This window comes from Varroa destructor, unplaced genomic scaffold (genome assembly GCF_002443255.2).
Source record: "Varroa destructor unplaced genomic scaffold, Vdes_3.0 BEIS01000003.1, whole genome shotgun sequence".
Classification (NCBI taxonomy): Eukaryota; Metazoa; Arthropoda; class Arachnida; order Mesostigmata; family Varroidae; genus Varroa; species Varroa destructor.
Window position 1 is genome coordinate 57,868,382 of NW_019211456.1, and position 14,117 is coordinate 57,882,498.

At 39.7% G+C, this 14,117-nt stretch overlaps 1 protein-coding gene across 1 annotated transcript; it reads left to right on the forward strand.

The window, feature by feature from the left end:
• Positions 1 to 175: 175 nt before the first annotated feature.
• Positions 176 to 12,145, forward strand: LOC147757197 (myc-associated zinc finger protein-like). The gene is made up of 5 exons (XM_086982161.1): positions 176 to 665; positions 2,290 to 3,279; positions 7,379 to 7,458; positions 7,867 to 8,027; positions 8,395 to 12,145. Exons 3-5 carry the CDS (start codon positions 7,381 to 7,383, stop codon positions 8,492 to 8,494), a joined length of 339 nt encoding a protein of 112 aa, XP_086838287.1. The 5' UTR covers positions 176 to 665; positions 2,290 to 3,279; positions 7,379 to 7,380; the 3' UTR covers positions 8,495 to 12,145.
• The last annotated feature ends 1,972 nt before the right edge of the window (positions 12,146 to 14,117 follow it).

Below are 14,117 nucleotides of genomic sequence, written 5' to 3' on the forward strand. Positions count from 1 at the left end.
GCAGTGATGGCAGTAGAATTGAACAGAATCGAACAGTAGAAGCATCGAGGGTAAGGGAAGGGCCAGCCGTCGAGAGTCGGTGATGCGCGCCAAAATCGGTTTCCTCGCCGTCCACACGATCAACGAACGAGCGAACGGCCGATGAATAGACGGGTAGACTAGACTGATCGAAAGAGGAAAGATTATATTGTTATTATTCCTTTCATCACTTAGCCTCGTCACTGTAGTGACTGCGCCGCTGCTGTTAGTGACTGTACGTACTGATCGAATGGTAATTATGATAATGCTGAGGAGGTTGTTGCTGCTGCAGAGCTTCCGTAAAGAATGAACTGTTTCTGTTAATGTCGCTGGTGTCTTTGCTGACTGATTTAAAGTAGCGCGGCCAATAAAGCGCGCAGCATTCGAAATGGATATCGTGTTAAAACCCTTCGAAGATAGCTCTGACCGAAAAGATGCAAAATTTTCAAAAATGCCAACCCCCTCTTATTTGGAGAATTGTGAGCGCAACAGGGAAAAAATATAACAAACAGTGACCTCGTCGGGGTTGGGTAAACGTGTATTAATGTACCACAAAACTGGGCAACTATTCTGCATCTTTCTTGAGGTATCGATGCTGTACTTCACAGGACCCTGCTTGTGTGTGATTGTGCGTGAATAAAAACGTGGTAAGTAGAATACAGTAAGCTGGGTTTAGCTCACTGGGAAACGCACCAAACAACGTCTGTAGGGCTGCGTAAACTGTTAAGTGTAGTTTGATTTCGACGGAAAGTGAATTCCATTTACGTACTTATAATATTTGCGCTAGCCTGCATTCGGGCTAGGTATTTTCACAAATAAACTTGCAGGTCAACATATAATTAATTTTTTTTTCAATTGCAACAAGACATTAGTGTTCGCACTAGTTATTATAACAATATATATATATATATATATAGGGGGAGAGAGAGAGACAGCGAGGGAGAGAGCATAAGTATAGTACGTCTCTTATGGTAATTTGTGATTTTATTATATATAGAAACAGCAAAGAAAACCATTGTATACATTACAATAAAATAAAAATCGGGCGTCCTGGAGTTAAGGTGCACGATATATCAAATTTAAATGCATAGATATAGACTGTTAGGATTAGAAACCGAGCAATTGTAGATGTATTTTTTTAATCTTCGTTGAATACTTCAAAAAACGTGATTTGGCTGAATCCTGAATGAGTAATGTGCGCGATCATTGTTACTTGTTTATTGGCTTACGTTGGAGCAATGCAGCATGAATATTTTATGAATGGCTTAATTTTTTTTATAGATAAGAAAACTCGTTTAAAGCACCTTGGCTATGGTTGGAGTCCAATACGGTTTTATGTAATGGTAATATCAGGCCCTTGCATCTATGTTCTGTTTGTCGTTAAAATAAATCACTAAGCGTGTTTTGGTGCTTACTGCGAAGGTGTATGCCTTATAACGGGCTCAAATCAACAATGAAATAAAAACAGATTTGTTACCGCATATGCTCACAGAAAGTTGTTCTTTTAGACATTGGCTCACGTTTATGAAGCCTCTAACCTTTATAATCTGCTATGCTATTTATGCGCAATGCTGCAATCCAGTGAAGCAGATCGCTAGAAACATGGCTATGCGCGGTCAAGTTCGTCTGAGCCACTTTCATAAAGCTTTAGAATTTCATAGACAATTAAGTCTGTTTGGCACAATTAGCTGATATATGTATAGGCCTTTATGTGAAGCACAATGATAAACGGATAGCCATATATAGCCAATCTAAGACATGCATTTTTCCATTCCGATATACAACGGTAACATTCCGCTTGAATATAGTATTGAATTATATGGTTTCTATTTTTTTCCATCTGTTTTCATCTCAATATATCTAAATTAAGTGAAGTTTTTATCAAACGAAGATTTTCAAAAAAATACTACTATTGAATTTTTTGTATTAGTAGAAGTTTTGTGATGTCTGGTAAATGGTAAAGTGACGAGGGTTTAATTCGTACCTTATTTTAGTCTAGCTTGAAACCAAACTATATGTTAGCTAAGTTAACAACATTGTTCACCTCCTGATAGTAGATTTCTTTAGCAGTATGAGCTATCTGCAATCATGATTTGAGCGATATACGTAGCAATTCTAATACGTGGATTTGTTTTGTCCTGCAACTGCGGTTTTACAATGTAAATATGAACATTACATTGGCACTAATTAACCTCTTTTTTACGCGAGTGTGTTCTTTTCTAAGAATTTGTTTAGCATAATTGCATTATTTTTCTATCTGTAATCTTCCAGGTTGGTGAAATCCGACAAGAATCTACCGAGCCAAGCATGCATCAATCGTTGACGCGTAAAAATTCTGTTTTTGCCAGGCTGGTTTCAGTACATGTGCTTAGGCATGTACGAAAAAAGAGGGATGTGGCCAGAAATCAATTCTACTCCAATAGCATTTTTTGTTCGGTGGGTATGTGATACGGAGCAGACTGGCCAAAGTGGCCATTATGTGTGCGCCTCAGCTACCACATGGAGCCGGCACATCGAGGCAGCTGACACTTAGCTCACGAAGCTGGGCTCGTCCTGCGGTCGCAGACGATAATACGCCGGCTAGTATCATATCTTTGTATACATATCATATATACACTAAGAAGTAGTACTGCGGACGCGCACTGTATTGAGCAAGTCAGCGGGTATTAGCTCGCTCTGTTTGACGGTTGGAACATGAACGATAGTCGCGCTGCATGCGAACGTGCTATGCCTCAAGATGGGTCGACAAACCTTCAACAGCGCTGGCAGCGGCAGAAAGAGGAACAATGATGAGGTATGGCGCTGATGCTGATGGCGGCCACAGCGTCGATGAACGTTTCCGTAGTTGTTGTTCTATTGTTGTCGTCGTCGTCGTCGACAACAATGGCTGTATACCCAGCCGAGACAAGCAGCCAACAAAACCACCTCATGAAGGAGAAAGCGCAGCTGTGGGATAGAAAGCGGGGGAGCGAGATAAAGACGGAGCGACTAAGAAAGGTTAGGCCGATCGGCGTTTCCGCAGCATTCGTGGCGTATGCCGCTCCATCGTCACCCTTTTCATAGTACGCGTATTTTGCCGGTGCGGTCGTAATTCGGCCGACTGCCAATAGCCTTCGTCGCCATCAGATGGCGGTGGCGATGGCGGCGGTGAGGAAAAAGACAATGAGTAAGCTGCCAAGAGCTGTCTGTCGATTCAAGCGTGTGGTATTGTGGGAACAGCAACAGGACAGTCGGTGACATGTGTGACTGGAAGGAGCAAAGGTAATGAATCTCTATTAAAATCTATTACACCTATTACACTAAACATATACATTGATCGAAATCAATCTACAGCAAGGCGATATGGTAAATCTGTATTTAGCTGTGCTCGACCAACGATGAAGACCCGGGCCCAGTAGTAATCGTCATAATCGTACCTGTCGTTCTCTTCGGAACGATGAGAGACGAGGCGCTATCCATCATGATGTCATGGTGGAGTTTGAAGAAGAGCTGATGACGAAAGGCCCAGTTTCGACAAACCAAATAGGTGTCGGTCTAACCATCTGTGTCGGTCTCATTAATTTCGTTTTAATTTGCGTTGCTATGCGAGGCGTGGGGGTACTGTATTGCAAAAGGCAACGAACAGCGATCCTCCTCTCCGTAGTGGCAGAACTCCAACGCTCCTTTCTTCCTTTCTTTCCTTGTGTTTTCTGTTGCACTTTGGGGCACAACGCTACAAGTGGGGAGCGGGTGCGGTAGATAACGAGATAAGCGGAAACCAGAACCGACTGCTGAAGACACGAGTTGTCTTCATCGTCTTTAACCGCTGGCCAAATCTAGCGTTTTGGCCTTTCGGAGCCGGTTACAGAAGACCAACAGGTTCAACCAGTGTACGGAACAACAGACCCGCAAAGTGTTCTGTTCGGTAAGCTTGGCTTGTAACTGGCGAGCAAGTCTTTGAACTGGGGGTTTCTTCTCCTGCAGGAAGAGAAGGCATAGAGCAAGCCGTGTTCAAGCCCGAACAGCCTCTAGTTGCTATTTCTTCGGCTCCTTCTTCTTCGACTTCTGCTGCCTCTCTTTGGTTGAGTGGGGTGGCGCCATCGGGGGGATGAACCAGAGGTGGTGCAAGAAAAAGCAGGTTCGGAGTTAAACCAGGAACCGTCAGCAGCCAAGACAGTCAACCACAGCAGCACAAATCATCGACAGATAGTGGCTGTGCTGCCACCTCTGGAGACGAGACGGTGGTAGCATCATGGCAGCCCCATCGGCATGGATCGATCGTGAAAGCCCCGGTGGCAGAACACGAAGTAAAACAACCTCTACCAGATTTCTACCAAAGCTGCTTCGCTGTATTCGCTCATATCACACAGATCCACACAAACACACATGCATACAGCCGTGTGCGTACACTCACTCACTCACATAGAATGCAACCAGCGAGAGCTACCCTCTTCAGGGGAAGAAGAATGCAGCGGTGAGCCGCTGGTGAGCTGGGCATCATCGAACCAGCCCATGAGAGCGAACAACGATGGGCAGCCACCCGGCAACCAGTAACCCATCATGGCCACGCGTGGGGTTCAGCAGCGTCCTACCAACCTGCGTAGCGGGCTGCTCCGAAGCTTGGATTGGGGTAGTAGCGTCGGTGTACTTCGGATAGATGTTGGCGTACGGAGTAGCAAACGACGTACCAAACGGACATTGTTACGGAAGTGATATTGTCATTTGTGAACGTGCGTCAAAAAAGCGGCGCCGTTTATGCGTGCTGTGTATGTGAGAGTGCGTTTGTGTATGGAAAGTGCAATTTTATGGAGGTTTGCCTTTATGATTAAGTAGCAATGCCCATTTTATAACCACAGTGCACGGGTTTAAGGCCTGTTTGTGCAGAGAAATCGTTGGAATTAGATAGTTGAAATACGCGATGGACCCTGTCAGAGTTGTGTGTGACAAACGCGGAGCATAGAAAATATATATCCGTTGCACATTAGTACTACATTACTACATAAAAAGGAATGAATATGCTCCGAGATAATTTTCTGTTGTGCAATTTCGTAACGTGAATTTAACGGCACACATATTTCAAGCATTAAACGCTGCTGATGTATGTGCTGAATAAAATCCTCAACGTTGCAAGCAGTAATTGCAGAAGTTTGATAGTAGCATGTTATGTTACAGTATTTATGTTGTCGGCACGTTAAACAGCCTTGTGGTTTAACATTGTTTTGGATGTAAACTTCGTGCCAGATCTTTTAATACACGTTAATGTTGCTCTTAATTGAAGCTTCGCAGGCTGTAGGACATCGTGCAGCACGTTTCTACTGATAGAAAGCTTCGCTGCGAAAAATGTGTAGCACAGCTGCTTCGGTATGCTTAATGCTTTCTTTTTTATCGAAAAGCTGACATATATTTGTTAAAGTAAAGTGATGCTCATAAGCATGTCAGTTTTCATACCTGTACTCCTTTCGCGTTATTGTCTGTAACATATTTTTTGTTGCTTCCGATTTTACTTGACGGATTTTTTTTACTCAAATATTGCAAAATTTATCTTAATTTTTTTTGAGATTTCAATTTTAGGTTGATGCGTAGTAGCGTCTGTCGTAGTGAATGAAAAAAGCCTAAGAAAAGCGATAAATCAATTTTTTCTTTGTTTCACTCTGATAGTAGACAAGTGTCATGTAGTATTGAAAAAGTCTATACGACTGTTATTAACGTGCTATTACAGAATGGTATTTTACCTTTTTTGTTAACAAAGAATCGACTTTCGATTCCTGTTATGTTTTACTGTTGCTATCAACACAAAACACGTGTTACGCGGTCGAGGGAGATTCCAAAACTTAGACATATCTACCTGTGTAACAATTATTGTCCTTCAGAAGTGGCTTGAGGCAATGGCCTATGAATTAGGGAAATCGAGCACGGTACATCTTTTAGGTCAAGAAGCTTGACAAATTACTTTTGACTAGTGCTGAAAAGATGTATGGAGTATTTGTTATATACGCTACACCTATCTTAGGTTCGGCAACCTTATAACTTAAGTGAAATACAAAAGTGTCGGAAGTGCTGTTTTTTTGGCCTCTCGAGACAATGGCGGTAGCTTTGTAAAACAAAGAGGGCAAATATATAACCATGAAGAAGTGAAAATTACAAAAAGGAAGCAATAAACAGAGGCTAATACTACTTATGCTGCAACCGAGTAAAGCTGAGAAAAGGACACCTATTTATGACATTCTACATTCGCTCGACAAGAGCGAAGAGAATTATAATGGGTATGCTTTGATCAGTATGTTGTTGGCACACATAGTCGATTGACAAGTTTAAAGCAAAGTAAAGTAGCGCATGTTCCAGTTACAATGCCTTAATTCCTTTTGAAAGCTGCTTTGTGAGCGGCTTGGTAAAGACTAATTACATTATTTTTTTATCGACGGCGCTCAGCGAATAGTTGGCCTTAAGCACTGACCTCTGCCATTCCCAAAGCTGAGAGACCACTGGAAAGGTACTGCCCTTCAGAAATTTCACTTGGAGAAATAACAGCATTATGCTTGCACTTTGTTACCAGCTTTTTTTTTATCTGTATAATCTTTCGTGAGCCTAACTAGGAACAAGGTAGAATTGTTTCTAGATCGAAAACTTCTTTAGTGCTTAATAGGAGTACAGCTGGCATGCACACAGCCATTTGACATGGAACATTACAATGAATTTTGTTTTCTTTAAGGTCGAATTTGGAGTATCGCGTATCCATATGGTTTTGGTGTTTCCCATTTCACTAGTCTTCAGTATTTATTCATAGCGTATATATTGCTTACGGATGAAGATGTGTATATCTATGTTTGGGTGTCATATCACAAAACAAAAATTATGAACTTACATTTGATTTTCTTACAGATGCCTGTTGTAAGCTGGAAGATTCAGAGAATTCAGGATACGTTGGAAACAAATTTCTCTTAATTATCCCTGTGTATCTTGACACGGGGTATGGCATTTATAATAAATGTTCTTGCAACAAAACACCGTTTTTAGTTTAGATCAAATATGTTACGTCTAATATAAGACTTACCATTTTGTTGGTGCTTCATGCGCCTTGCTTAACCGAAACTATATCAATTTCGTCTTTTTTTCTTGCTTTTTTTTGCAGGTAGTTGTGTGTCTCATCGATTTGCATGTTCTTGTTGCATCCCTATAAATAGTCTGACATATGTACCGAAACGATTGCCCCTTTCGTTTACCCTAAATCTATTTTGAGAATTAATGCAAATATGCACGATTATTTATTATTATATTTCATTATTATTAAGCAATGCAGTTTTGCTCGTACAAGCTTTTGCGATGTAGATCTTCTACTGTTACGTGCTGAATCTAAAAAAACATTCATATTTTTTTTATATAGATATGATCGTTCCGAGCCCCTTAGGTGCAGGTTTTATGAACGCGCTTCAGCCGTATCTCGGTGGCAATCAATGGTGCAAGGTAAGACATTTTTCCATTTACTATACGGCACTGACCACTAAGTGGAACAGCTTGTAATATAGGTCAGACTTATGTTTTGGTGATAACTAAATGACCATAAGCATGTTAAAGTATAGTATTCTTACATTGAAATATCAGCGTGATATCGTTTTTTGAACGAAAATTAAGTAGACAGCTGCCGGCATGATTGGCAAGGTCAGGTATTGATGAAGAACAACGCATTAACTGCATATAAACTACGCTAGCTATACTGCTCATGTAATTGCGTTATGTCGTGTAAATTGTTTGTATTTATTTGGATGCGGTTCCCAGAAGAACTTTCCCTTCTTTGTAAACAGGAGATAGCTATCTTGTTGAATGCAGCAATGTCGTACTTAAACTCCAACCTTTTTTTCTTCGTATTTAAAGGTTAATGGATGGAATAATATTGACGAAAAACTAATTTGTTACGTTAACATCGAGGGTCGGATGAAGAAAATGATTAAGTGTGCAGAATGTGATTATACGACGAATGCACCCAGCCACTACTTTCGCCATGAGATAAAACACTCTAAAATCAAGCCATACAAGTAAGCTATACACTAAGTAATACAATTTCGTTTATATGTTGTAATTGTAAATATGCATCATAACAACGCAGTGGACAATGCTGAGTGCTCGTGTCTCAACCCATGTAAAGTACTATGCAGATAACTTATTCTTAGTTTTTTTGTTTGTGATAATAATAATAATCATTGTTATTAGAGTGGAAGAGTTAACAGAATAAACTATACAAACAATAATAATCGTCTTTGGACATAGTCTTGTCAGAGTAATCTTTAATCAGCTATATATTATATGTAACAGGTTCTATGGTGATATTGCAATACTTTTCACATACCTTGATATGTACTACGAATTTGTTAGACAACTAACCGCTTAAACGATATTTTACAGATGCCCAATCTGTCCGTTGACTTTCCAAAGAAGATATAAGATCAAATACCACGTCATCAAGGAACATCCCGGCGAGGATATTGAGAATCTCTATTACTAAGTAGAATGTAAACGTTATATTTAACTTATCGCTATTGCTTTTGTGGGTGATCTCGATATGATCTAAGCACAGAGATCCGTGTTTGAAGGAATACATTATTACAAGCACGGCACGTAAGTTCATCACGGTTAAACATTTTTGAATAGCGTTATCATACTTACGGAGCTGTGAAGAGCACAATGTCACAAGAACGGCTAGTTGAACGTTGTTATGCACACGAAACCCCCTATGTACAACGAATGGTTTCCCCAGGCGAGACGTGGGCCATTGTTCTGTTAAATCCTGTATTCACATTTGGGTGTTGCTTAGAAGTGTTTTGTATTCAATATGTCGTCAATGGAAGACAATCACGAACTCGAACATCGGTGTTAAAATATCGTGTTTTGCTTAATAACTTGCTGAAATCTTTGTACATTCGGCATAACAGATTTGGTTCAATTTAACCAGCCTCTATACAAACAATACCTCGAGATTCTAGCTTTACTTAAAGCCATATATTGCGCCCGACTTCCTACTTTTTTTTGCTTTCGGGTTCGGACTTTTAAGTGTACAATATTTCTGTGCCGGTGTATAGAGAGGCCTATGCTATATAAATGCACGGGACCAATCTTAAGATATCTAGACTTATTTTGACCCTTTAGACGTTATTTTATCACATATGTTTTTTTCACGTCTGCATCAGTATAAACGTCACTCCTTCGCATCACTGTAATGTTTTCCATGTATCTGAGTAGTATTCTTTAAGTGTGTTTCCCCACAAGAACGCCAAACAGAGCCACGTTGTTAGATGTATCAATGAAGACGTCGTGTGCAAGCTTACCTTCTACCCCTTACTGTGTATTAATGTCCTGTATGTTGGGCTAAAAACGCTTTTCATAGAACTAATTGATTTAAATAATTTTGACTTATTTGAAGGATTTATTTAAGCTAGATTTCATATTCTAGAGGCACAGCTTTTTTAAGTAGTAGACATTGAACAAACTGTTCTTTTTTTTACCGTCATCAGTGACAACTCTGCCTCACGCTTCTGGCAATACCGAAAATAAGTACGATTCATTTAATACTTAACTAGCCAGAATCTTTGAGAGCAGTCTGTAGGTCAGACGATGAAGTAGCTGTTTTCGCGTTCGTATATGACATGTGATGAAGAAAAAACTATACGTGTTGCCTTGAGAAGTTAGCTTTCACACTCCTCAACTACTCGTTACTGTGGATTGAATTGATTAAATAATAATAATAATATTAATAATTGTTAGTCAATTCAATTCCTGCGCAACGTTATTTCTTTCTGTTCCTTCGCAAACTATTAATACACACAAATAAGCATGCCAAAATTTGTGTACAGACTTGATAGAAATGGTAAGAAGGCCTGGAGCGCGTATGTAAGCTACCAGACCGATTCTTTATCTGAGAATTCTATCATAGATAATGGGGCACGCCATTACAAAGAAAAATTATTGTTAATACAAGTTAAGAGCTTAAATCTGCTTTGCAACGGTGTGATGTGTTTTTGTATAAACCTCGTCCCATCGCATGGGTTGAAGTTGCTTAAAATGTATACAACGTAATTATAGTGCATGTTGGCCATTCGCGCATGGCTATAACGATCCTACGAAATAATCACAGATGTGCATCAGTGTGAATTTTTCACAAGTCTGTACATAAAAGCGGTGATCGTGTTTGTCAACATCGAATAACCTGATACAAAAGATTATATCGGTGTACATTGAATGTTTTTCCTTGCTACTGTTACCACTTGATTTTGTGTTGAGTTCCACCTGATGCATCACTTATTGAAAACTTAAATTTGTTACATACATCGTATTACCAAAAACATAGTTCCGTTGTAAAATCCTTTTGGTAGGGGGTAACAAGCGGTATGCACGCTCTAGGCTTTGTGGGCTTTACGGCTAGTGAGGCTGGTGTCTTGCCGTTGTGTCCACTAAAAATCTCCTCATCCTGATAAAAAAACGACAACACTAAAGATCATTCCATTCAGACTAAATCATCGTTCAACCCGAATGGCTTGACCTCTCATTAAGCATTCGAATAGGGTAACTTACGACAGATGATCTCTCCTCTTCTATGTTGATAATCGTTTTATCTCCGTATCATCTTCCTGGTAGTAAGCTAGGGTATGTAGAAGTTTTCCAGGGTTCTATCGCGTTAAGGTTAGTATTTGTTGTATGTCCGCAGCGTTATATGGACGTCACATATATAGGTTCAGTAACCGCATATCTACGTTGTTTTTTTGAGTTCGACTGTTTGGCCGACATTTGCTCTCTATAGTTCTTATACGCTGGGCATTCCATTTGGTTAGCCGAAAACTCCTTTTGGATAAAGCTCCAGTAGCTTTGTTGTCGCTGCAATTGTCTACATATATATATATATATATATGTGTATATATATATATATATATATATATATATATATATATATATATATATATACATACATATATTGTTGTCTGAATCTGTATTAAACAACGGAATGAATGTTACAGAATATCATATATCAAACATTGGTTAACTTCTCTTAGGATTGCGTTAACCTTGGAACACTCTACATACCGTTTGTTTCTGCTTGGTCATTTAAAATATGCCCGCCGATGCAGTTCTACCCTTGCAGTTACATGCACTCGATATTGGGGTAATTAGCATACTTCGGAGTATTCCATCAAGTACTTTTGTATGGCACGGGACTCTAGCCAATGAACTCGGCTAAACGGTCGGATTTAGAGATGCAGTTTCTGAGCCATTTCAGGACTAGGAAGCCTCTGCTGTGGCAGCACGCTAACCATTTTTTCACTTATTTTGTACCCAAATGCTGTTTTTTTCGTTATTTTGTCGGTCGAACCGTGGCGTTGCAACCCCCTACCGAAGATTACATTGATCTAAAAGTAATAATTGAGTGAGATGTTATTGTATCAGAACAGTGATGACAAGCTGAACACAACATGAGCTCGTCGTCCTCTTTACCAAGATACTCGTGATCGAATATACACAATATCGTCGTTTACCGAAAGCTTTATATAGCTGCGGATTTCCTAAGCACCTTGGATTCGCCTGTAATATATGCCATATATGCCGCTGAAAGCTATCGGTGAACAAATACATGTGCTATTCGCTCTGGAAGGATAACAGTTTGTACATGTAAATAGTGCCTTATAGTAGATCCAATATTTCCTCGGCTAAAATTCTACAACACGAATGATTTGCGTGGATGTTTTAGGCATTTATCTACCTGCTTAAGGGAAACCATTAAATGTTCACACACTTTATTGGGACGGAAAGTGTCTCTTTCTAATTATTGGTATGAAACCCTGAAAGCCTTCTGACGCGCCGAGGTTTACCTACTTTTGGGCAGCTTGATTACCGGGTTGCTAATCAGGCACAACGGACGACAACTTAAGGACTGTGTAAACTTAAGAATAGTACATACAGCGATGATGATGATGATGATGACGATGATGACGAGAGGATGTATTTTCGATTTTCCGCACACGTTTCTCTAGTTGACTGACACCCGCAACCGATATCGACAAAATATTGTATCGAATTAAATAGAGTATTGGTATTCACCTAAATGATACGTGCACAGATAGAGTTGTGATTATAATGAAGTAAATAAAGTGAAACAACTTATGAATTATATCAAATACTTATATCTAAATAGGTAATGGTGAAATGAAGCTTGAAAAGTGCATATCTATTAGAAAGCAACATGATAAATATACTGAGATAAACACGATCAGAATCAGAATAATAGACAACTTAAAAGGTACACGAAGCGGTCAATAATGCTTATCGTGCAATAACTTACAAAGAGAAATGAAGGCCCTGTATTGACAACGCAATAATACGACTGTTGAGGTAGAACAAGATCACTTTACTAACATTACCCCACTACACTAAAAAATCAGTGGTTAGATGGATCAAGCCCCGCTAACGACAGATGCATAACAACTAAAATATAAGGTACATTGGTGTAGATCACGGTACTACTTAGGGTAATACTATCACCCCATATCGTCATCAGCAAATATCATTTTCTACACCGGCGCCGTTATCGCAGAGGAATGTCAATGCAGGCAATTAAAATACTAGAATTTTCCTGTAATCTGCTAAAAGGGATGACCTAACGTCTAAAAGGAGATGTGTATTTTTCTTAGTAATTTTGCCAGCGCGTGTTTCACCGTAGAATTTCGTACTCTCATCTTTGAATCCGGCGCAATTGTTGCACTTTAAGAATGTTTGTCAATTTGGTATATATGTATGGTACGGTATCTAAATTGAGACAATATCTCTAAATTTGTTTTTGAATAAATACAGATATTTAGACGAAAGTTTTTACATGCGCTACAAGTATCATTTCCAACAATCTGGTTTACCCAATATAACGATTCCCCGTGATGACAGCTCCGATTTGAGTCGTAAACCGTTCAGGGGCTGGTTTTAAACGTTTCCTCCATAATTGTATAAACGCCTTCTTGGTAACACGACTGTGCGAGTCGACGTTTTAATGTTGAGACGTTGGACTTTCGTTTATTTGCGTCACGTTTCTAACTAACGGGTTCAAATCTGAGCTGGTCGGCAGCCATATTTTCGAGCAATCAGTTTAATCGATTTGTGCAAACAGGTGTACCGTGTTGGAAAACGTACCGTACTTTAGCTATCTACGATTCTACGGTTTGTTGAATATAATAATAAATATTTGGCGACATGGCGTCTCCACATGAATATGGGACCCTAAGAACATTAACCTTGGCTGAAAGTCATAGGCTAACCTTTCTGCGGTTTATTTTTGCATCAAGAATAAGAAAGTTACATAGAAAGTAAAATAAAATCCTGTCAGAGAAATATTACAGACGACCTACTGCTGCATTCTTAAATGTAACTTAAGAAACAAACAGCACCAGTCGACGCTAGTACTCTGACTGAAAGAGAAAGATTATAAAAAATGCACGGAGTCAAGAATTATTATTATTATTCTTCTGTTGTCGAGTTTCCGCTGTGCTGTGCTAGAACCGTTTTCTAGTTCTATAGCCTTAGATTCACTGGAAACACAATACACTATCGATTTCGGGTGATTCAAAAAGGGTCCCACAGCACGTAGAGATTGGATTAGAGCTTATCTCTGCTTAATGGTGACGACTCAATGACGAGCAGCCCGACAAAGCATGTCCCAATATAGGTGCCGTATTCTGTATACGCTTCTACCAGTCACGCTGCATCCACGCAGTATTTGCGCATTCTTCATGCATATGCACCCTTTGAAATGACTAATGGTATCGCGTACTGCAACGCCTCCCAGCTGGATATTTCGGTATTTCTTCAGTAGTCCTGGTGTCGACATACCTTGTCCATCGTCGTACTAAGTGCCCCCCGCCTTCCCTTCGTAAAGTATGTATCTGGCGACTTCGTACGGTATGCGTTCGTTATCGAAATTTGTTTCCCAACGTATCATATTGTCTGCATGTCCACTTCATAATCAGCTGGCAGTCGAATACTTTTGAAAGAATAAGCTGTTTGTAGGAGACTAACAATATATCAGCGAGGGGGCTCTTACATCCTAACCGCGTCCAAAGGAGCAACCGTTTATATATATATATACATATATATAA